At 39.3% G+C, this 24,119-nt stretch overlaps 2 protein-coding genes across 2 annotated transcripts; one reads left to right on the top strand and one right to left on the bottom strand.

Moving 5' to 3' along the window:
- The first annotated feature begins 1,716 nt into the window (after nucleotides 1-1,716).
- LOC137132753 (TSC22 domain family protein 1-like) lies at nucleotides 1,717-4,993 on the top strand. Its single transcript, XM_067515671.1, has 3 exons — nucleotides 1,717-1,985; nucleotides 2,316-2,367; nucleotides 3,395-4,993. The coding sequence occupies exons 1-3, from the start codon at nucleotides 1,855-1,857 to the stop codon at nucleotides 3,662-3,664; spliced, it is 453 nt and encodes a 150-aa protein (XP_067371772.1). The 5' UTR covers nucleotides 1,717-1,854; the 3' UTR covers nucleotides 3,665-4,993.
- A 561-nt stretch (nucleotides 4,994-5,554) lies between these two features.
- Nucleotides 5,555-11,884, bottom strand: serp2 (stress-associated endoplasmic reticulum protein family member 2). Its single transcript, XM_067515672.1, has 3 exons — nucleotides 11,697-11,884; nucleotides 7,635-7,707; nucleotides 5,555-6,620 (listed from the first exon to the last, which is right to left on the bottom strand). The coding sequence occupies exons 1-3, from the start codon at nucleotides 11,778-11,780 to the stop codon at nucleotides 6,580-6,582; spliced, it is 198 nt and encodes a 65-aa protein (XP_067371773.1). The 5' UTR covers nucleotides 11,781-11,884; the 3' UTR covers nucleotides 5,555-6,579.
- Nucleotides 11,885-24,119: the final 12,235 nt, after the last annotated feature.

Below are 24,119 nucleotides of genomic sequence, written 5' to 3' on the forward strand. Positions count from 1 at the left end.
TGCTTATACTAGTGTGCTTTCTTGGTATGTCATCTAGATTTCCTTTCAATAGGATCAATTAAAGCTTTCACCAGGCCTCTGTGTGCTTCTGAGTTTTACCACATTACATGTGGATTTTATTTTTTTTTTAGAGCTGCAGTTGTACTAGCTATTTGTACCTGTGTAATTGGCTAAACTGTCTTCTAGTCAAAGAGACCGGAAAAGATAAGTGTGGCTTAGAGCCTCTAATTGAGCTGTTTGGCTACTTCGTAAGTGTCTTGCCTGGGATCAGCGATTAGCAGATGCTGACATCAGACTAAAATCACACAGGCTACTGTATGTATGAGATTGCTCATGGTACTTGGACTTAATAAACCTTGACTTAGTTGGGTTTAAATCCCAATTTACTGTGTCGTTTTACAGATTGACTATACTTCAGAATATGTTTTTCAAATATTTGTGTTGTAATTTGCTCTTCTTCCAGTGGTACCTATTATTGCTGCAGCATAAGACATTTTAATTTCAGTCATTCAGGCCCCTGATACATCATGCTTGTGTCTTCACACGTGATTCTGTGCTAATTTATCATGCCACAACCAGTGCTTGTTGGTCAATATTTTAGTCAGCTACTAGACCCCAAAATTGTTGGGCTGTCTCATAATTAATAGCTGTGTGACAAAAAAGCAAAGACTTCTGCATTTGTGTGCTGTGGTATGGGTCTTGTGGTTGTGATCAAAGAATGGAATGTCCCAAACGTAATTTCTGTGTGCAGTGCTTGTTTGTTTGTATTAGTGACTTTCTACCTTAAACCTGTTTACATACAGCAGAGCTTAAATTTTGTTACATTTTAAAATCACTTCAATGTATCCACAGAACAAATTGCTAAAGATGCTTGGCCCTTTTATGCTAATTACTCATTATAATATTTTAAATGTTCTTGACTTGTATCACTAAGCTTCTTTAATGACATTGTGACTGAACCTAACACATCTGCAGTGCTTTGCAAGGCCACGTGGAGGCAACATCTGTAGCTGTACCATAGCACTTTATTGCCATCTACAACCTTTTTAAATTTATCACCTGCCCAGAGCTTAGAGATCTAGTTCCCTTTGACCTGAAAACGACTGGTTATTATCCTATTGAGGGAGTTGTGTTACTGTAGATTATTTGAATCGTTTTTCTGGAATGCGTTTTAACAACAGTGTTAAATTATTGTTGTGGAAAGTGTTGAATGCTGGCATCAATTCTGGAATATTGCTTGGGTAACCAATGGTTAACGTTTATAATTTGTTTTATAGTAATATATCTGATTACACCTCCTTTTACACGAGGTACTCCCTGCCTCGATTTGACAAAGAGCTTTTGTTATTGAATTAAAACAGATCATCTCTAGTAGTTCACCACTGTCGACGGAGACAAACCTTCGAACAGGAGCTGGTTCTTGTATGTGTGTCTAGCGATAATCAAGCAGCTACATCTCGCCTTTTCCTTGCTTGTTTGTTAGCACTACAGCTCTTTCTTCTTCCTTTCCCATCCGGTTTTCCCCGGTTCAATCCACCTCCTCTCTGTTCCTGGAATATTTTATGTAAAAGCATGTCAGCTGAGCGGCAGGTGGGGCGTTCCTGAATACATTATTCAAACAGGCTCCGTCTTCGCCAATCAGCAGCCGACATCTCCGTTGTCTCTGGATAAATTACGTAGACTTGTCCTGAGCCGCAGATTTTTTTAGTGTGTGTGTAACGCTGAGATGAGCTGACCTTGAATTGGATTGGTGCCGCCACGGTCGGTGCACGAGCTTTAAGGGACAGAAAACACATCAGCGCGTGTGGATGTGCATCGCAGAGCTCGCGCTTGTTTGTTAGCGGGCTGTAAAACATGAACAGGGTGAATAGGCCGTACCACACCGCGGCTATGGATCTAGGCGTCTGCCAGCTGAGAAATTTCTCCATATCGTTTCTGTCGTCATTGCTGAGCGCAGAGAGCTCCCACGTCAAGCTCGACAATAGGTAAAACTGCGTTTCAGAGCTGCTGTGTGTCAGGGCTTAGCTCTCTTCACCTGCACCCTTTCACCGCAGGGACTCGCTCAGTCCAGGGATGCTACAGTATTCACCCCCTCACAGGGGCTACACTGTCAGAAATGCTCTCTGGGAAACGCGATGGGGACCTGTCTCGCAGTTAAACCAGGCTGATGATTTCATAGAAATTTCCAGATGCTTCCTATAGCAGCCTGCACTTTTATGCAGGGGCAGAGGCTGGTTATCCGTAGTTTTCATCTTTCTGTTAGAGCACAGATTGGCCGAAAATGTCTCATCAAGTTCTCTTTTCTTCTCTTGCAGTTCGTCGGGAGCCAGTGTTGTGGCTATAGACAACAAGATTGAACAAGCAATGGTGAGTGTTAAACTTGTCTCTTTCTCTGAATTCATTATGTGTTGAAATATATTATACAGCCGAATTTGTCTTTTATGATCTTTAAGATAACAAAGCTTTTATGATTAGGTGATAGAATTGTGTAACACTATTCCGTTTCGTGCTGTTACAATACTAAACATGTGCAGGAAGGGGGAAATAGGGACGGTCACTTTAAGGAGCACTGTAAGTTCGAAATAATATTTCTTTTTAATGTGGAAGTAGTTGGAGAACATCTACAACAACATAACCGACACTACTTCAAACAAACCACAAGACGATGTTAAGCCTTTTTAATAAAGTTAACTGAAGTTTTTTTTTTTTTAATTATTATTAAGTGTAAGAAACGTATTGGCTCACTTGTTCAGTTGTGGTTATCAGAATCCTGCACTTTATTCTTAGAACGCCAAAGTGATTTTTATTTTCTGTTTCTTTATGTCTGTGTTGTCGCTGACGTCAGCCCTGTTGCTAGGCAAACTGGAAAGCTCCCGCGTCTATTTATAAATATCTCGGCCTCTGATTGGATGACACGTTAACGTAGGCAAGGTTAACGACGTAGAGCTTTGGGAGCTTTGGGAATATTCTTAAGTTCTCCTATTTTCACTTTATTTTATCAACAGATTACCTCTGATATGAGGTTGTGCACGTTAAGTTTTAGATAGTTTTAGGTATCCAATATTTTGTGCATATCTTCACTTTTAAATAATCTACTAGGTATCACAAATTGAAATCTACACATTCCAGTATTGACAAATGTTAACAGCATTGTTAATTCATTGATGTCTGTAGTACTAACTGCCTTTTACTCTGGATTATGGGTTAGCTTTTTCATTTTGTAGCATTTTTGTTTTCCTAATTAGCTTGAAATATTTTGCCACCATGAATAATATAAAATATACAATTTGGGTCATATTTGAGAAGGTTGCAAAACGTTAGGTTAATTCCCAACCTTTTATTAATGTGAGGATGGGGGATTTCAATCATATACTCACATCTGTCTCTGTCTCAGGACCTTGTGAAGAGCCATCTGATGTATGCTGTGCGTGAGGAGGTGGAGGTCCTAAAGGAGCAGATCAAAGAGCTGATTGAGCGCAACTCACAGTTGGAGCAGGAGAACAACCTGCTGAAGACACTCGCCAGTCCAGAACAGATGGCCCAGTTCCAGGCCCAGGTTCAGACTGGCTCCCCACCTGCGCCTGCAACAGTCGCCACACCAGGACCCCCAAGCACCACCACCCTTGCCCAGCCCACCTTGCACAGCTCGGGTCCCTCAGCATAGCCTGATCTGCACAGACTTAGACTGACTGAATGAGTTCTGCTACAGCTGCAGAGCCTGACCTTGCCTTCTAAAGCAAGAGTTTACGCTGTTAAGAATTTGCACATATTTAGCTCTCAGAATGATGCAGCCAGCAGGACGAGGGCACTGTGTTTTGTGGCACAGTGGAGGTCGACAATCTTGAGATGCTTTACGGGGTGGTTGGTATCAGAAGAGGATGAATAATTGAACATTTGCCAAATAATCCTGGGACATATCAGCTAGAATGTCTTACCAAGAAGAAACAAAAACATTGTAATGGTGACGTTATACTTAACTATGATTTAAAAAAAAAATCACTGTGCCTGCGTCTGGATTTAAAGTGATGTCCACAATATTGATGATGGCAGAGGGCGGAAGTAGGAAGTGGAGGATTGTGCTGGTGGTTAGTTTTTCATGATTGATGTAAATAAAAGATGTTTCACTTAAGGCATGACCATACAGTTAAACAAGGAGAGATTTAAGAGGGCGTACAAACCTTCTCAGAGTAGCGAATGAAGAATGTGAGCAATTAATATCAAGACAATGTCCCCATCTGGAATGGGGGGGGGGGGGGGGTATTTTGAACACTGAAGCATTGATGACGTTACTTCAACTGTGGGATGGTGGGATGAACAAACGTGGTTTCTTATGGAGATGATAATATTCTATTTTCAGTATTTCACTTTCAAGCTTCACACATTGCCCTTGAAAAAGCTCATTATTGCTGTTTTCTCAACCCTTCAGTGGCATGAATTTCACACCTGACTTGACAGGGTTGAGACACTGGGCTAAGCTGCATTTTCTTTTTTTTTCTTTTTTAAAAGTTTGAATGCCAGAAGATGATGTATATTTCTGTATAGTGTAAGTACCATGTAAAATAGGAAGGAGGAGAAAAAGAACAGATGCTATCTAGGTCACGCAGATTGAAGCAAGTGAGCAAAGGCTGTGCAGTCTGTTATTTTTAATGCTGTATTTTCAGGCTTGTGGATTGACAGGAGTTTAGGTTATTTAACTTACAACACAGCAGCCAACAATGCTGTCCACATCCCTTACCGCAACATTAATGAGTGTAAAACCATATTCACTTGTGTTTTCTTTTTTCCCCTCAGAGTATTTTTAAGTGACAGTGAAGTTCTTCTGGATGAACAATATGCTTAAACTAAATGTTCTCAACTCCAGATTATTTTCATTCTGTGCATCAGTTGTATGCTCATGTTTTGTGCATGTTTCCGCAAAGACAGATGGGATATTGTAACATACACACCACAGCTGCACTTCACAACTTTCAATAAACATGCTTAAGGAAGAATACCCACCTTATCAGTATCTTTCTGTGTTAGGGTATTTGTCCAGTAGGTATGACTGTACTGATTAGCACCATTTCTTTGTTGTATTATGGGATGTATGTTTTACAGAGAATTAATCCTGAATTCCACTGTGCTTCAGGGTGATACTGAATCAAGGTGATTGAGGGTAAAAGGTCAGTAGTCAGTCTAAACTGAAGCTGCTACTATGTGACCTTTTTGCTGTTATGAAGATTTGTTTATGGTTCTGCCCAAAATGAATGGTAACACCTGATCTTAGGACCTAACAAATAGCATTGTACTTTGCCACAATCTATAGGTAAAATTCAGACTATATTCAAATTTAGTTTGTTCACTAAATTCATATTGCTATCTATCATTTTAGTGGCTCATTTGATAAGGGCAAAATATGTTTACACAGGAAACAATCATATTTAGAAATCTACACTTTTGGTTCCCTGTAAATTTTAAATTTCAGTTTGCATTCAGTAACACATGACGACAAAAAAAACATGGTTTTGGATTCACATTTAAAAAACTATTCAGAACCCTTTACCCTCTGGCACTGTAGCTACAATTTGTCATGTTCATTTATCTTATTTTTCTTCTTTATTCCGGAACTTAGTTTGTCCACCTAAGACTAACAGAATGAACTATGCCAGACATCAAAAAAAGTACAAACCTGTTTATACTACGTCCAGATCTGAATACATTTGTAAATTAAAGATCTAGTTTTTTTTCGAATAATAAATAACGTCACAACATACAGTACACCTGTACATTAGAACGCTATCATATAGCAGTTCTGCCTTGAATTCCACTTTTACAAGGTTCTAATTTCTAGTTTTTAAGTTGAAACTGTCAGAAATGTGATAATTCTATTTGATTATTACTGAGGTCAAAGAGGGTTGTGGAGTTGTACTTAAGTGCATTACAGTATATTAAGAGTTGTTTCTAATGTTTTGGCACCCTATTTAAATTCTGTGGTGGGGGGGGGGGTTAGTGTTTGTTGACTTCATTAAAGGCATGTAGAGCTAGACTATGCAGTGCAGGGTGAACCTAGAATCCTTAAGACAGGCTCCTCTCATCCACTACACCAATGAAATGCGTTCATTATGTCATTAGTAGTGGGTGCACTGATACAGTCTACAAAACCAGAAGTTAAACTGGACCCTTTCTAAATGCTTGACATTTATTTGAAAAAAGATTTTTCTCACACAACACAGACAAATGCTGAAACAGACACATATGGCACATTGTCAGCAGGAATCACGGGCAGCACACAGACTCACATCAACAGTCTCACACCTTCACACACACAGGTGCCAAATGAGAAATGAGACACATGTTCTCCAGCCGGCGTGGTTTTTTAGACTGTCCATAGAAAAGCTGTCAGTACCACAGACTGCAACACTGTAAACGCTGATCGAGGGTAGGGATGTGTCCAGAGGAGTGGGCGATCAGGGAAGATTTTCTTTCAGATCTCTTGGATCCCAAGCCTCTGGAAGGGGTCAGGGTTGTAGAGATGCAGGCTACCCAAGCACAGTGAGGGCACAGGAGTGTGGGGTGAGGGGTCTGGATGTTCCTTTTGAATCACATCCCCATGCGGATGCTCTGGATGATCTGAAATATGGCTGAGAGCACACAGACCACTTGTCAAACCATGTTTTAAAATTTTTATTTTAGGCTGTTAAAATTCAGTCTTTAGTTTCAGGGTCCTGGTGCTGTGCATGCTGGCTCACTGTCACAAGCTCATGGTTTGCTTGGACCCTTGAAAAGAAGAGATTTTGATCTCAAACAGGATAAAGGCTGTGACACAACAAACTGATGTCAAAGTACTGGAAGTGACAGAGCGACTGCTGCATGGGGTCACGTCGCCCTTTGGACGAGCTGACATGTAGCATTTGAACACACACATATCTCTCTACTTTTAGCTGAAAAATGCCTCCAGATGACATCACCTGGAAGAGCCTTCAGTTAAGATTATGTTGCCTTGTTGCTCACACATTGGAGTTGGTAATCATGGGCAACGTCCTTTTCCAGAGCTCCTCCAGGTGAGTTATCTCCTCATCTCGAGGACTTTTTCAGTTAGAAACAGAAAAATATTTTAGTATAGGGAAATCAGAGGGAAGTTTAAAAGCATTAATGTACATTTACACCCTAAACTAAGTTGAAAATTGGTTAGGTTGCTTTTTAAAAATGATAGCTGATGGGCATGTAGCGCTGTGCAAAGACTTTGCTTACCATTTTCATGTCACTCTGGCTCACCACAGAAGCTCTCTAACTTCTTCTAATTAAGAATACGTGTGTCTGTTGATAAGTTAGAAATTGTGCTGGTGTTCATAATATCATGGTCTAAATAAGTAACTATTAATGTGTATAAAAGTGTTTTACAACAGAAACATATGTCTGGTATTTGTAACGATCCAAATTGCTTGAAAGTTGAGTTATAATATTTGTACTTTTGGACAAAACTCCGGCCTCCATAGACATCCATGCTTTAGGATAAACAGCTTCCCAATCACTTAACCAGTGTGTGTCCATGTTTACATATGAGAGTGATCCCCCATCATATTAGCTACATTAGCTTACTCCAAAGATAAAAAACATTAGTGGCACTTTCTTCTGTCCATATATAAGGTACATACCTGATCCACATACAACAAATACAAAGAGGGCAAGTAACCAGGGGCCCACAGGATACTTCTCCTCTTGTGGTCGCTATGGGAACACACACAAACATGTTAGCATTTCTTTTGCAACAAATGTGTGACAGATGCTGCAGAAGGAAACTTAAACTTCTATCAGTGTGGGTGGATTTACTGAGAGGTTTCCTGTTTCCACCACTGCCCAGATGGTTTAGTGAACTACCAAATGCTCATTATGAAAATATCCACAATATCAACAGTTTAGTGGCACTGAACAAACATCTGTCTGAAAGGTTGACAGGGAGCTCACACTGTGGTTCATGTATTTAAAATGAATGCAACAGCATGAGTGGTAACTCTAGAAAAGTTTAGGAAGCATATATCAGTCTTATAAGATAATTTCTTCTTCTATTCCTTTCGGCTGTTGTCTTTCAGGGGTCACCACAGCGAATCATGTGCCTCCATCTAACCCTGTCCTCTGCATCCTCTTCTCTCACACCAACTAACTTGATTTCCTCTCTCACTACATCCATAAATCTCCTCTTTGGTCTTCCTCTAGACCTCCTGCCTGGCAGCTCCAACATCAGCATCCTTCTACAGATATATTCACAGTTTCTCCTCTGAACATGTCCAAACCACCTCAATCTGGCCTCTCTGACTTTATCTCCTACACATATAACATGAGCTGTCCCTCTGATGTCCTCATTCCTGATCCTGTCCATCCTCATCACTCCCAAAGAGAACCTCAACATCTTAAGCTCTGCTACCTCCAGCTCTGCCTCCTGTCTTTTCTTCAGTGCCACTGTCTCTAAGCCGAACAACATCGCTGGTCTCACCACCGTCTTGAACACCTTTCCTTTCATTCTTGCTGATACTCTTTTGTCACACAACACACTTGATACTTTTCTCCACCCGTTCCAACCTGCACTCGCCTCTTCACCTCTTTTCCACACTCTCCGTTGCTCTGAAACTTTGACCCTAAGTACTTAAAGTCCTGCACCTTCTTCACCTCTGCTCCCTGTAACCTCACCGTTCCACCTGGGTCCCTCTCATTCACACCCATGTATTCTGTCTTGCTGCGGCTAAGCTTCATTCCTCAGATTTCCAGAGCAGACCTCCACCTCTCTAGATTTTCCTCCACCTGCTCCCTGCTCTCACTACAGATCACTTCATCTACAAACATCATAGTCCACAGAGATTCCTTTCTAACTTCATCTGTCAGCTTGTCCATCACCAGAGCAAACAAGAAGGGGCTCAGAGCATATCCTTGATGCAGACCCACCTCCACCTTAAACTCCTCTGTCACACCTACAGCACACCTCACCACGGTCTTACAGCTCTCATACATGTCCTCCACCACTCTAACATACTTCTCGGCCAGTCCAGAAGGTCAACAGCACTGGTGGAGGTCATTGTTAACCCAGGCCCTGATGGATCCGGTATGGAAGTCCGATTCGGTATAAAAGTCATGATTCGCATGCTTAATTTGGCATGTGTTTTACGTCAGATGCCCTTCCTGACACAGCCCTCTGCATGTATTCAGACTTGGGACTGGCACAAGGAGACACTGGCTTGTGTCCCTTTGTGGCTGCATTAGTCCAAAATTATAATGACGGATAAAATGTAGCTATTGTGCTAATTCTGGGATATTAACATTGATGCTGACTGCAGACATGTTGATTAATGTGCATCCTCCTAATTCAATAAACAAGATATATACTGTACGTGTTTGTTGGCTGAAAGCTGTTGCTGGCAGTGACATTTTAATGCTCCATATAATGCTGGAAAAAGTTGTTATTAATTTGTGTGTTGGAGAGTCTGTGACATAAAAACAATAGAAAGGCCTTGCTTAAGAAAACAACAGCATAGGTACACGAGAAGTAAACAATAAATCTTTTAAATCACACAACAGGTTTCTTTCGTAATTAAGATATATATCACTTTTTAGTTAGGTGGTTAATCAAATGAAACTCGGTTGTTGCATTATTGTGAGAGTTTCACTCACTCACCAAAATTACACCCCTGTGTCTGAATAAAGTAGTTACAATACAAGAAAACTAAATATTTGTGCTTTGTTACAGGAAACACATTTTTTTCTGATGAATTAGGCTATAGCAGAGAGGATAGGTGGAAAGATGTTTTCAGTCACAATTTAAGAAATTATTTTACTAAGTGAACTATAAAGTGCCCGCACTCATGATGCAAGGGGAAATGGCTCGTGTTTCAGATTGATACTAATGGAAAATGGAAAAGCACTGGCCACTCCGGAGCTATTATCACACAACCTTCTGCAGTCTTCTTTGCATGGCCCTAAAAGAAGTTGTGACAGCAGAGCAGGTACAAATCAGTGACACTGTTTCGCCAACTGTTTTTTCCAAGGTCAAGAGTGAAGTGTCAGTCTCAACTTTAAAGTCAACGTTGGAGAGGTCTTTGGATAGCTGAGAGAAATGGACATTTGACAATTGGGCAAACTCCTGTTGATGTACATTTCCAAAGTGATGTCATCAAATGGCATTGCAAATGCTCAATTTACAATCAAAAACATTCAAATGTAATCAACTAACTGTGCTTGATATTAGAACTTAAACAAGTGACTTCATTACACGAGGGGATTTTCTGTCTGTTGATCTACTGCTGAAAAGGTTCAAATACCCCTGTAATGGAAGCTATTGACTGGGCCCTTTCAGATAAGCTGCAAGTAGCCTAACAATTGTTGTAATTATCAATTACTTTATTATCGCTTAGTCTGTTGGATTAGATTTCTGATTCATTTATTAAAAAAAAAATACATATTGTCATAATTTCCCACAACTAAAGACGGTATCTTCAAATTTCTTGTCTTGTTCCTCTAAGTCTATAATGAATTGAGACCTAATTTAATATACCAGAAGACTAACAGTAGGACTATCATCACACTTACATTTGAAAAGCGGGAATAGGTTAATTGCATTTTTATTATATTTGCTGTTAAATGATTAAAACTGTTCACTTGTTGTCAAAACAGTTGCCGATTAATTTTCTTATTGGATAATTGATCATGTGACCTATGGAAACCTCATTTCAACAGTGTTGTTACGTTAGTTTGGGAAAAGGCCCATACAGTATGGCAAACATGGTTTAACATTAATTTCAACCATATTCCTGTCTGTAATGAAATTCTCAAAATCCATAACAGCATTTCTCCAACACATTAGTCAGACAAGTAAATAAAGATATCTACAATCACATCCTCATAGTAGAAATAGTATTTCAAGATATTTACAACTTCAATTTCACCAGTCAAAACTACATTTAAGATATTTTAAACGCCTTAAAAAGTACAGTGGCCGTTTTAACATTAAAGGCTTGGCTGGATATGGATTTCAAATATCCGTCATTCATTTCTTCCCAGTAAAAAGAACATTTCATATATCCACAAAAACATTGTTTTTAGCAATGATTTCAGTTCTCCACAACGTCATTTACCTGGGACAAATGACGTCAGGTTAATTATTTGTGTGTACTGGGCTTCTGATAAAGACTTCTGATATCCACAGGGAAAATGTCACTAGTTCTAAATTTAATTTCAGATTTCCAAAATGAAAAAACTAACAAAACAAACATTCTAGTTATCCATAAGGTAATTCTGAAAATCCCAAATACACTGTTTGATGAACAGCTCGTGTTATGACCAGTCAAACTGTTATTTAAGACCCAGATTTACAATTCTATTGTAGATATGCAGAATGCAGAATGCAGAATCTACAATGACGTTTAGATCTATGAGATGATACACATAAATGGCAAAAGTGATGTAATTTGTCCAAGGAATAATGACGTTGTGGAGATATGAAATATTTGTAAATAGGAACAATTTCATTGATGATATATCTGAAATGTCCTTTTTGAGCAGGAAGAAATGAATTACAGACACCCAGTCCAGCGGCTTAATGCCATAGTACCCAGCAAACGTCCAGCTGGCAGCACCACCGTCACCGGTATGCTGTAGTATTCATACCGGAGTGGACGTCACCTATCTGGGCTAATGTCACGCTGGCGCCTCGCTGACAGTTAACGGCTCACCAGCGTCTTGGCTACGTTTCCTCTCTGCGTGATGTTCTTGCTGTGTTTCTCGTTGGCCATGCGGATCCTCTGTTTAGCCACCATCTTCCGGACCGATTATAACACCCGGGATAAATGAATGTGTTTAGCCTGATATTTTCTGATGCTGCAGGCTGACGACAGCACCCTGCACCAAGTCGGGACATCAACACCGGAAGCACACCGACTTTGCTTTCAAATTAAGAGCATTAGATATTAGCAGAACAATGTGGCTTTTTAGAAACAGACACGAAACCACATTTTGGATTTTACCTCACGCATAAAGTGAGTTTAAATTAGATACATTGCCTTATTCTGTTTTCCAAATTCCCCAAGACACCTTAAATGTCAAGTGTTTGTCCAAACCCTTATCCTAAAGGTTGTGACAGGAAGTTAGTCCTGCGTCATTTTGTAGCGCTTCACACAGCGGCTCCCTGCATCTGAGCGGAGGAGAGTGCGCGTCCAGGGGCGCGCTCCGGTCCCCACAATGATTTCTAAGTTAGTACATTTAGTAAAAAGGACAAGTTTATCACTATTTTACACAGTAACCCAAAAAACAGAAAATTAAATTTCTCCAGGAATTTTGGGGCAATTGATATTCACTTTTCACATCACCTGTTATAACAGGCCAACATATGAGAAAATAAATAAAGATGTACTTCAATAACAGAAATATAAACAAGAAATTAAACATACAATGTTGGAATCTATAGAGATTACTATAGGTTATATTTGTACAGGACGGGATTTTCCTTTAGTGTAATGACGTCCAAGTTGGTTAAATACACAAAGTTGCCACCTACAGTTAAAACTATTGCATGATAGTTTTGAATTGTGTATGGTAAAGCACATCAGCCCTCTTCAGCACCACAAGCTAGAGCCTTGAAACAGTTTCATTAAAAATACTTAAATGAAAGGATTGTTTTTGTATTTAACTGCTTTAGTTTACCTTTCGCCCTTTTCTGTGAAGAGTTGGCTTAATCTTGGCTACAACAATATTGTGGTTCTTCTTGGAAAAGATACACACCACAAATAATCTATATAATAATAATAAGCAATGTTTGAATGATCACAGTATATTTTTCCAACCTCTAGTTCCTCTAATTGTATCTCTCTCTTCTACACACAAGTGTAGAAGAGAGACTCCAGCCTCTAAAACACCAGAGGTTATAGCGTTTTTCTTCTATGAATGCAGAGCGACCGTCTACTGACACCATAAGGTAAAGTCAGTGTCACAAGCAGCAACTTTTTTTCTCTTACAGCTTGCAAGTACCAGCCATGTTATACTAATAAAAGCAAGCTAAGACGGCCAATATAAATATTAAAGTCAACCCTTGCGTGGTGAGTGACAACTCACCTGTCCTCAATATGATGTGCACATGTTTCTGACTCAGGTACAGCTGGCTTATGTTATTCACTCCCTCTGACAAGCAGAGCAATCTGTCTACACAGAGAAAGGAGGGCAGACACAGAGCTGAGGTTGCCTAGCAACTGCATCTAGGGGTTTGACTGGGGAGGGAGACACAAACTTCACCAACGGAGAGAAGGGGAGATGGATGAATTTGTAAGAACAGCAGATTCATAATTATGTATAAGTTGACAAGTGCGTTTAATTGCTTTTAGTGTGAAGACAAGGATTGAGCATGTTGTCCCAAGTAGAATTATAAAATTAGTCTCTGAAGAAAACATCTGTGACACCATGTTTGGCATTTTTCATCTTTTTGTGTTTATTGGCTCATTAGTCATAACATCAACAAAGCTGATGAACTGGATAAAATGCTGGGATTTCTTCATTAAAGAGATCATCTGGCAAAATATGTAGTTTCTTTCGAGAAAAGAAGACCAATATCTCCCTTACATATGTGCATACATAAGACTACATAAGAATTACATAAGAATAGTGAGAGAATGTTTTCCCGTATCTTAACATGAAGGGGGCTGAAGCAAACAAAAAAACGAATTCATTCACATGTTGTATCTTGTGAATTTGAACAAACTGAAAACTAAAACAACTGAAGCCTGAGTCTACATGTCTGAACTAATTCTTGCCAAAAAATATAACAGTCCTCCCAGCACTTCTGTGCAGCATGTCTTGATACAGGACATAGTTGATATAGTTGCTAAGTCTAAGTCTCTGTAAAGGCACAATTCTACCAAACCTGGCAACCTTCCTGTGATGACAAAAACTCTCTTTTAATGTGAGAGGCAGACAGATGAGTGCTGTGAGGAAGTGAACAGAAATCCCGGCAGCAGATCAAATGTCCTTGTGTTCAAAGTAACTCATCAGTACTTGACCCGAATTTCAAACTTCTGTCTTTCCCATCCCTGGGGTCTTCATTTTGAGTGTGTGTGTGTGTGTGTGTGTGAGTAAGTGAAGGCAGACTAAAGATGCTGTATGAGAAAGAAAAGAATCAGTGTAAAGCAAGAACAAAATGGACCTAAATGAAAGAGGGGAGATTATATTTTGCTTGCTAAGACAAAATATTAAAATCACTGCAATAATACGCATCATTTTTATTTCAGAGCTTTTACTGAAACAACACCTTCAATGAGCCTCTTGGCATTGACTTCTCATAATAAGCCTGTTCTCTTTGACGAAGAGGAACAAAATGTGCGTAATAAAATATCAATCTATTTAAAATGAACAATTTAACAATTGATAACAACTGTTCTGAACAATTGTTATTGTCATACTACTGACAACCATCAAATGTTTTATGTATGATTTGAGTTTTATTTAGTCATTGTTTTACATGAACTATTTAGTTAAGCTGTAGTTACTTAGTTGCTCATTTGTAAAGAAACTCTGACTGATGAGACTGGAAAATTCTCTGATGTATGGTTTTTGTATTAGTTCGTCAATCAAGTTTTAACATACTCATACGTAGGGTCCAGCCTCAAACAGTGTCTTTTGATTATGTTGCCTAGTGAGAGTCAGTTTTCGGGACTGAAAATGTTGATGTTTTAAACAAACTTAAAATATATTAATAACTCTTTCACCTGGCCTTTGAATAATAATGTTTTGGAGGCATTATTCATTGTTATTTACTCATCTTATGGTATTTATATTTGGAAATATGTGTTTCCTGCTGTCAGTTTAATTGTCATTGTCATTTATCTGTTTTATATTTTCTCCAATGTATTTATTTCTACTTTGTGTGTGTTAATACGTTTTAATATTTTATGAGTTTTGGGGTTATTTGGACCTTTCCTTTTCCAATTTTGCAATCATCTGCAAAACAATTTGAACTGGATACATGTAATTGATTGAGGGCCAAAAAAAAAACTTAAATAGGGAAATTGGAAAGACAAAATGTAGTTTTTATTTTCACACTTGAATTCTACCTTTGCACCCTCCCTGTAAACACAGATTTGATATTAACTAAAGGCAATAAAAAGAAATATGAAAGAGACTTAGGAGAAAATTGTGTTTTAAGCTCAAAAATATGGCCCAAAAAATGCACCATACAGGCTACAGAAGGCTAAATGAAGATGTGCAGAAGTCCAAACCCTGTGTTTAACATTTACACATACAGATAAAAGGACAGCCAGAAGTAACAATGAAGTATAGATTGATCTATTTTATGTTCTTGTTTGGAGAGACACAAAGGGTCAAAGCATTCAACTTTAAGAAAACCCCAAGAGCTCTATTTTGGATCTATTTTCAGAGCTTAACATTGAGAACATCTGACATGAGACCTGTTTTTTTATTTTAACCTCAGACCTGCTGCCCTAATTATAGTCCAAACACCTTTTGAAGAGCAGAAGGTTCAACCACCTCACGAGAGAGGAGTAAACAGTAGTTAACACTAGCAAAATAAACCTGAAACGTGAGAGATGAATTCAGGCAAAGAGAAGCGAGGGTGGGGCAGTGAAAGAAGGAATTAAATATTTAATGTGTACATGACGGTGGGACAAAATAAGCTCTGTATGAAATCATATAGGCGGGTCACTGGTTTGAAACTCATAACATCCTGAACATTACCTCGCTCCCAGATGACCCACTCCCACTGGCCTTGATGCTTCAGGGCCAGACAGAGCTCAATCTGTACTTTGACACACAGCAACCCACACACATCCAGTTCTAGAGTCAGCTCAGGTGTGTGCTGCCTCTTCGTGATGTTCAGTCTCGCCACAGTACTGCTGCTCACTCCAGTGATGCTGGCATGAACGGGAAACAGCCCCGACCCCTTCCCTGCCACACAAACATGGTGCTGTTGTGCTCAGGAATAGCTGACATGGCTTCCAGCTGTTTGTTTTTTTCATAAACACAGTCCATGCATGTGCAACTTGAAGGACTTCTTCTCCTTAGGAGGAGAAACTGCCGTGGAAATATTTACTCTTACCTGCGACTACGTTTCAAAAAACACAAAGCATACAAGTACTCACAAACTAAAAACTGCACTGCCATGAAAATAACATCCATTTTCTCTTGAGTGGGTCATGGGTCATAAATCCTAATTTGTATGTTTTCACAGAAACAGGCCTGTAGTTTTTTTGTTGCTGCTCTTGCTGTTACCTGTTATGGACTGTACCTTCAGGTGTATTTTGCTCCCCAGAACCATAAAATGTTCCATTTGCACAGGCTACTGCTTCAGCCTGAGCAGAAAAGTCACTGCAGATCCTGCAGCATAACATTACAGCTTTAAAAAAAAAAAAAAAAACTACTGCTAACAGCTGCTGGCTGTAACCTCATATTTTGTCTTCAGTCGTGACAGTGGTTCAGTTCTTCTCATCACGTCTGTTGGCATAAACAAACAAGTCTGTGCCTCTCAGGTGTTTCCATGTTAGTGTTAGCATCCAGCAGAATTCACAACCAGCAATGACAGTTTTGTAAAGGTGTTATGTAACCCGTGTATCAGTGTTTAGACAATGATTTATTCCAAGAGTTTTTGAAAAGGTTGCTTCTAATAGCAGCCACTGTTGCTCTGGAGAACTGAGTCACCTATTACCTTGTTAATTATTGGCTGGCCTTTGGAGACAGAAACCATTATACCACAGTCAATTCATATGCTTTCTCTAAATTAAAAGTTTCATCGTGAGCTACAAGAAGAAACAAAGAATCGTGCAGAATGAGTAAAGAGTTAAAATGGTAGGCTAAAAAAGAAATGAGCTTAAATAAAAACGTGTTTGTTGTGTATGAACACAGACACAGTTTGACTGTTGATGTTCATTTTCCAAAACTGAAGCATCACTACATTAACATTTCATAGATGACAGGGATTCCTGTGACTCCACCTGTTTAAAAAAAAATCAAAACAAAGAAAACCAAGTGGAGCGGTATAAATCTTGTCATTCTGCACCATCTAATCACTTTACAGAAACAGCTTCAGCTATTGAGGAAAATGCTAGAAGCTGAGTAAGTGGCATTCAGTAGTGCAAACTGGAACCAAAGCTGAAACTGGACTCCAGTGGTTGAAACACAAGCAGAGCTCTTTACAAGCTCCCTGGATTCCTGGAAGTTCCTGTAGATTAAAATGTTAATCTGAAATCAGATTGATAGACAAACACACTCTTACAGTGTCTGCATGCATTAAAACAGAAACAACATGGCAAAAACACACACAAGCTGACTGACCTGCTCACCACCTTCAGCACCCACCCACTTGTTCTTCAGTGTCCTCTGTTTGCACTCCACTTTTTAAACATGACTTCAATCTGATGTTCTTCGTTCCCCTTTCGCGGATACTGATCTGCTCTGACGTTGCCCTCACACAAAGTCCTGTCAATGACTGACGCTCTGATGACTTTCACACATCTAATACCTTTCAACAATGACTCATCGAGTGAAGGTACATATTTTTGTCAGTGCTGAAGTTTTCCCATTATATTGTTGAGCTCATGTTGATCATATACATGATGGTAAAAGTAGGAAATTAAAGCTCAAACTTAACTTGAATTCATTCTAAGCTGCAATTTTGATTTCATTCTTTGATTCAAGATTTACATATGAGTTTGGTTTGTTTTCCTGGGGATGTCTACCACCCCACATGCTCTTTGTCAGCAGATAGCTTATCTCACTATGGATGGTGATGGACAGAAATGGGTTATATTTATATTTTATCTGCTCCATCTACTGATGAAGATTGTGAGATGAGGGGAACTTATCAATGAACATTAATGAACTCCTTGAACTATTCAGCTCCAGAAAACTAATATGACATAATCTACAGTTTAGGGACTTCACAGATTTTCACAAAGTTTAGGAAACACATAATTTCATAAGAATTGAATTTAATCCAATCGACACCTACATACACTGTGATCAGAAAACAGCAGGGGTTTGTGAGTAGGTGACAAACTAGGTCTTAGTACTAAGTTGGATCACAGTTATATTCAAGTAATCCTTCACATAACTTTGAAAAATTATGATAACTAGTGTTATAAGAGCAGAGCTGGAGCAGGAGGCAATCAAACAGAGCACTTCAGCATGATACACTAATTCAATATTCTAATAAGACAACTCATCAAATGGATCATTTAACTAACAGTCCAGCCACTCCTGGATCTGTTTCCGCCTCTGTACAATAGTCTCAGAGCAATGTATGAAATGATTTGTGTATAAACTATTTCAAATATATGTATTTGCAAGGCTGTAGGAAGCCTGTGGTGGTTGCACTGATTTATGTTGTTTTAAGTTTCCCCAAATCTCTACAACGCAAAATGCATGAATAACATGAGCCACAAGGGCCAAAAAACCATATTTATTGTAAATTGACCTGACTGAATTAATTTAAAACCTTCTGTAAGGAGAAGTGGGACAAACAACACAGAGGTCAGGATTTGTCATTTCACTTCTATTAGTGATGGTGTCTGGACAAACAGCTACATCAACAAAATACAGCAACGTGTACAATACTGCTACTACTACTAATAATAATATAATGATAATAGTTTGTAGTTATTTCAGTTTTTTAACCTGTGAATAGTTTAGGGTCAGTGGGTTATGGTCAACTTTTGTTGGTGTGATGTTTTTCAGCCAGAGGCCATCTTCAGAGCAGCAGCAGGTTACTGACAGTAAATCACTTGTATAGAAACCAACACCTAATTCCACACATAGCATATAACTCACTGCACCCAAACATTAAAATTTGAACACAAATTATATGACTGCTTTATGAACAGATCTGTCACTGTTCCAGTTCAACAACATCCGTATTTGTGAAAACCAGTCTCCAGGTTTAGGTTTTTTTGTGATGCAGGGGGTTTCTCATCCCCCTTTGTCCTGCTGATTAGAGCTCCCTGCACTCCTTTGTTCGGGTCTTCTGGTGGTTATGTAGCTCCAGCTCCCTTCATATTGTCCTCCTGTGTTGAGACACGAAACCACTGCGCTGGTTTAGCAGATAACTGCTGCTGTTTTACTGATCGACCATTAGAAAACAAAGCAGCTGCAGACAAAAGAAGGACAATGACGACAACCCTGAAAACCCCAGAGAACACAAGAACAAGGGGCAGAAAATGTAGGCACACATGTTCCCATTTGTACATATACACACTTTCAGTATGTGTGTTAATGCACACATACACGTGTGTTCATGTGCACATGCAGTGACTTGTGAGGTCAAACTCACAGACACTTTAAAGTAATGTGTGTGAGTCTCTACCCCACGCTTACAGTAGATGAACACAGTCTATTAAAAGACACTTAGGATGGAAAGATGAAGGTGTTTGTCTGCTTTGATGTTGTGCTCAAACTACGTCAAGGTCTTCTTTGTTTTCAACAACATCATTTCCTCATCTTTACAGTATTTCCCCTTCCTCTGTTTTCCTGCTCTCAGTAACCCTTTGCATATCTTTCAGTCTTGTATTTTTTAACTGGTCTCACATCTGCTCTTTACCCTGTTTTTTTTTCTCTACCCGCGCTTTCCCCCAACAGTTATTAGTCATGTTGTATTTTGGAGTTCTGCAGGTTCACACTTTCTGAGGCATGTAAGGGTCACTTAGGTGTTCAGTTCTACAGGTGAGGAGCTTTTCACTCACCTTCAAATGTGTGAATATTTTTTTTGTTTTGCAAAGTTTTCACTGTTCAGTTCAAGCATCTAGGTGGATGTTTCAAACAACCATGTCTGATAAGTTTTGGCTGTTGCTATACATATTAGCATATTGATATTAGTTTACTAGAACATTGTTTACTATACAAACTACCAGTATTTATTATAAGTTCGGAAGCACCTTCTAGCTGTGAATTTGCATGTTCTCCCTATGCCTGTGTGGTTTGCTCCCATAGTCCAAAGACATGCATGTTAGGTTAACTGGTGACATGTGAAATGGCCCATAGGTGTGAATGTGAGTGCAGATGGTTGCCGGTGTGTGTATGTCTCTCTGTGTTGACCCTGAGATAGACTGGAGAGCTGTCCAAAGGTGTACCCCGCCTCTTGCCCTGTGACAGCTGGGATAGGCTGCAGCCCCCCTGTGACCCAAATAAGATAAGCAGTTACAGATAATGGATGGATGATTATGGGTTTGCAGAACCTGGAGAAACAGTTAGATAAAAATCTCATCCTTTTGGTTGGACAAGTGCACAAGTCAAAATGAATAGATTATGAACACATATCAACCAGCCACAACATTATTACCAGCTGATGGTTTTATTGTTGTTGTGAAAAGGGTTCAGCATTGGAAAAATGTATGAATAACAGGGTCTAAACACTGTCTGGACTAAGTGTCTATAGGCTGTTCAGACTGATCCATGCTGATCCATTAAAATTCAATGTTCAACCAAAATGAAAATAAAATTCAAACATAGTTTCGGCAGCTTTATTTTGGTACATGGCATGTCTACTGGGCAGTGAACAGCAGCTGATTATCATAAGCAGATAATCTATGAATTACACTATGTCTTTGGCCTTATATTAAAATGCAGAACACATGTTTCTGTCTGCTCAGTGAAATAATTTAAATCTGATTTTGCATTTTCATTTGGATCCAAAAGATTTTATTGTATATCATTTATTTCCATATCTTGCTGCAGCAATAATTCCCACCACAAACATCTGCACAGATATTCTTTAATCAGTGTTTGTACAAATGTATGCTTGTAATTAGCACTTTACCTGTTCTTGCAACCACGAGTCAGACAACATACATAAGAACGAGGCTTCTTATGGATCGTTATCAAGGAACAAAGAGTGCATATACATGCTCACACACACACACATACACACACACACACACACACTCTGATTTCCACAACTTCAGGCAAACATCTATTTCCTGGAGACTTAAACCAACCATATCTCCTACTTGTCTAACCCCAACCTTAAACCAAATCATCGGAGCAAAACATTAATATAAATGCAAGATAGTGGTTGCTACTAGAAATCCACGAGTGAGTGTAGCCAGATTTAAGCCTTCATAATATAAGTCATACCTCTCACACACAAACAGAAATAAACACTCACAGCAGGTTCTATGGTAATTCACATTTGAGGATGTGCAGATTCAAACTTAATTTCACTGCAGCTTTTTGGTTTGTAAATGTCTGCAGCTGTGTGAATGACTCTCTGTTCACCTGACTGCAGTTTGGAGGTGAAGCCAACAGCAAAAAAAACTGGGTCAGCAGTCAGCAAGCCAAGGAGACACACACACACACACACACACTGGGCTTTCTATTGATTGGAAGACTCTTTGCAACATATTGCATTTTCTCTTCTCTCACACATTATAGAAATGACCAGAACCAATCATAAGATAAAAGCACACACAATTAAATGAGTAACTTTACCCTCACATTAACATGAACCTTACAGGCCTTGAAAGACGTGACAAAGTGAGGACCATCCAAAACACAGAACCACTGTACTGATGTAGATGATCTTTCCTTAGTTGTGCCAAATTAAGACATTTACTTGTGAGACGAATACTCAAATTCCAGTATTTTTAGGCTGACAGTTTTTTATTTTATTCAAAGCAACATCTCTTTTTCTTTCTGTTCTACACACATTATCCTTTTTGTGAGGGTACTGGCCCGTATCAGAAATTTTATTTTTTATTTCACTGTGGTTTTAAGGATCAGTTGAACCACATTAAAAAACACATTTTAATTTAAAGTGATGTCTAGGCATACAGATAGAAATCCTATTCACCCCCGTTGTAGTGGTGTATTAGCAAGTATGGTGAGTACTGAGTAAACATTTTGTTTGGAGGAATGTAGTAGAGTCAGCCGTTGCGAATGTTCCTGAAAAGCCTTTCATGGAAATTCTGTGATTATTTGTGGAGATCTCTTCTCTGAAACTGTCTTTTAAGAATCCTCTACACAGACTTGATAAATGTTCACCTTTGAGCTTCATTCTGGAGTTTGTGGTAGATCAAGAAGAGTGCCTTTTCCTGGAAACACTGGATAGCACACTTTGTGCTACATGTGTATGTATGTAGTCAACTCATTTAAAATCGAATGACCACTGCTAAATATTAACATATAAATCTTGCTGTTCGCCTAAAATACAGGGTTTCCCTAAACTCCCAAATCTGCAGATAATTATGGTGTACACATTACAAGGCTCTACTGTGTGTGCAGTATATAGTGCAGTACAGTACAGTAAAACTATGCAGTGAATCAAAACACCGTCAGCGTAAAACTTTCCAGTTATGCTCTAAGGTAAAAGTTTTAACGTAGTTTAGACGTTAATCAACTGTATGGAGGACATTCCTCCTGGAGAGTCACAGTGTAACTAGAAATCCACAGAGACGCTCCTTCCCCTGCGGCCACATCTGTAACAGTGGCACCTCTGAGGTAATGTTTAGCTTGGTTATTTGCAAGTGTGCCAGTGTGTAGGCAGAGTTCAAAACAAACATTCCTCATCTGGATGTGAAAAGAGGACCTCCACAAGAGACGCAAGCTTGCTTAGCTTGGCACTGTGCTTATTGTGTTGCTTGAGGGGGCGACGCTACACAGGAATGTAAACTCCGTCTCCTCTTACAGTGTTTTATTTCTGTGCATGTTGTAAGAAACAGCTTCTTATCAGGTCTCTGAATGACAGATAGAATCGTGTGTAATTAATGAGCTTTGGCCTGAGGTGATCTGTCTCCCTAGAAAGGTTCAGCTGACGTATTTCAGGGAAATGAAAAGAAGCCGCACAGCAGAAATTCACTGGCTGGATCCTGGAATTGTGCACAAAAAAAGCCTTCTGTTATAAACAAATGAGAAAAATGGCCTATTCTTTTGTGCAACTTTTAAAACAGTTTGTGCAAGAATAACATTTAAGTCTCTGTAATGCTGCTTGCAGTTTGTGGCAGCCGCCAGGTTTTGTCTCAAAGTTTCACAGTTTAAGGAGTTGAAAACTTCATTTGGGAAACATTGCATTTTTCACACACTATTCTTCGCGTGCACTACTTCATCAGCAGTCTCTAGTCAGAACTGTTGACTTGTTAAAATCGTGAGGCTGTGATGAGCCTTAGCATACGAAGTACAATGTGTGCCTCCTCCTCCCAGGCTTTCTCAGAAAAACCTGACTCATCATCCAGGTAGCTCTCAGAGAAAACACTCTGGAAGACAGTTCCCTTGTCATTGCTTCAGTCACTGTGTGCACATGCAAAAGACTGGTAGAGAAAGAAAGATGCGTGTCTTTAATGCGTTTTCTTTCTTGCCTTGGACGTTTTCATTAAAGTGTCACTACTTGCATTTTGCAGGAGGTAAGCAAATGTTTGGAAAGTTTTCTGTATTTATTTTTAGTGTGTTCAAACACTCTATGTAATCAGAGGCTTGCAAAGTGGCTACTGAGCACGAATCTCCTGGAGTCAGATCTTGACACTTTTAATTGTCAGGATGCTTCATTGTGTTCTGCTTAAATAAAGAATTTATAAGAGTCCCTCACATGATCATTTTCTCCTCCTTTAACCTAATTTTGGTTTGGTCCCGCATGGTAACACACAGTAACTGAGGATAATCATCTTCATGTTCAAGTCTCACAGAAGCTTGTTCTCTTTGACAAACCTGATGAAGGTAAGGTGCAGAGTACACAGTACACTGATTAGCCACAATATTAACTCTACCAGGTGGAGTTAATATAAAAATATTATGTTTTGTTTGAAATATTATGAACTAATAAATGCTGATGTATTTATATGGCTTAATAACCTGTCAGCACAGAAAGGGGTTTAAATCAGCTCACTCACTTAAATCAGCGCAATCACTACCAACAGTGACCTTTGACCCTAACCCTAAGGTCAGTCGAGTTTGCTGGCCAATCAAGAACAGGGATACCATGGTCCTTAAACCAGGTAAACCAGGTAGGTACTGGTAGATTTACCACTGTGTGCAGGTGCCAAGTCCTGTTGGAAAATGAAACCTGCATCTCCATAAAGTTGGTCAGCAGCAGGAAGCATGAACTGCTCTAAAACGTCCTGGTATACAGCTGCGTTGACCTTGGACCTCAGAAACACAGTGGAGCAACACCAGCAGATGAC

Source organism: Channa argus, chromosome 9, assembly GCF_033026475.1.
Source record: "Channa argus isolate prfri chromosome 9, Channa argus male v1.0, whole genome shotgun sequence".
Lineage (NCBI taxonomy): Eukaryota > Metazoa > Chordata > Actinopteri > Anabantiformes > Channidae > Channa > Channa argus.

Coding starts and splice junctions, on each gene's coding strand:
- LOC137132753 (XM_067515671.1), top strand. CDS start 1,855: ATGAACAGGGTGAATAGGCCGTACCACACCGCGGCTATGGATCTAGGC. Junction 1,986..2,315: donor CACGTCAAGCTCGACAATAG/GTAAAACTGCGT, acceptor CTTCTCTTGCAG/TTCGTCGGGAGCCAGTGTTG. Junction 2,368..3,394: donor ACAAGATTGAACAAGCAATG/GTGAGTGTTAAA, acceptor TCTCTGTCTCAG/GACCTTGTGAAGAGCCATCT.
- serp2 (XM_067515672.1), bottom strand. CDS start 11,780: ATGGTGGCTAAACAGAGGATCCGCATGGCCAACGAGAAACACAGCAAG. Junction 7,708..11,696: donor GAAACGTAGCCAAGACGCTG/GTGAGCCGTTAA, acceptor GTGTTCCCATAG/CGACCACAAGAGGAGAAGTA. Junction 6,621..7,634: donor ATTTGTTGTATGTGGATCAG/GTATGTACCTTA, acceptor GTGTGCTCTCAG/CCATATTTCAGATCATCCAG.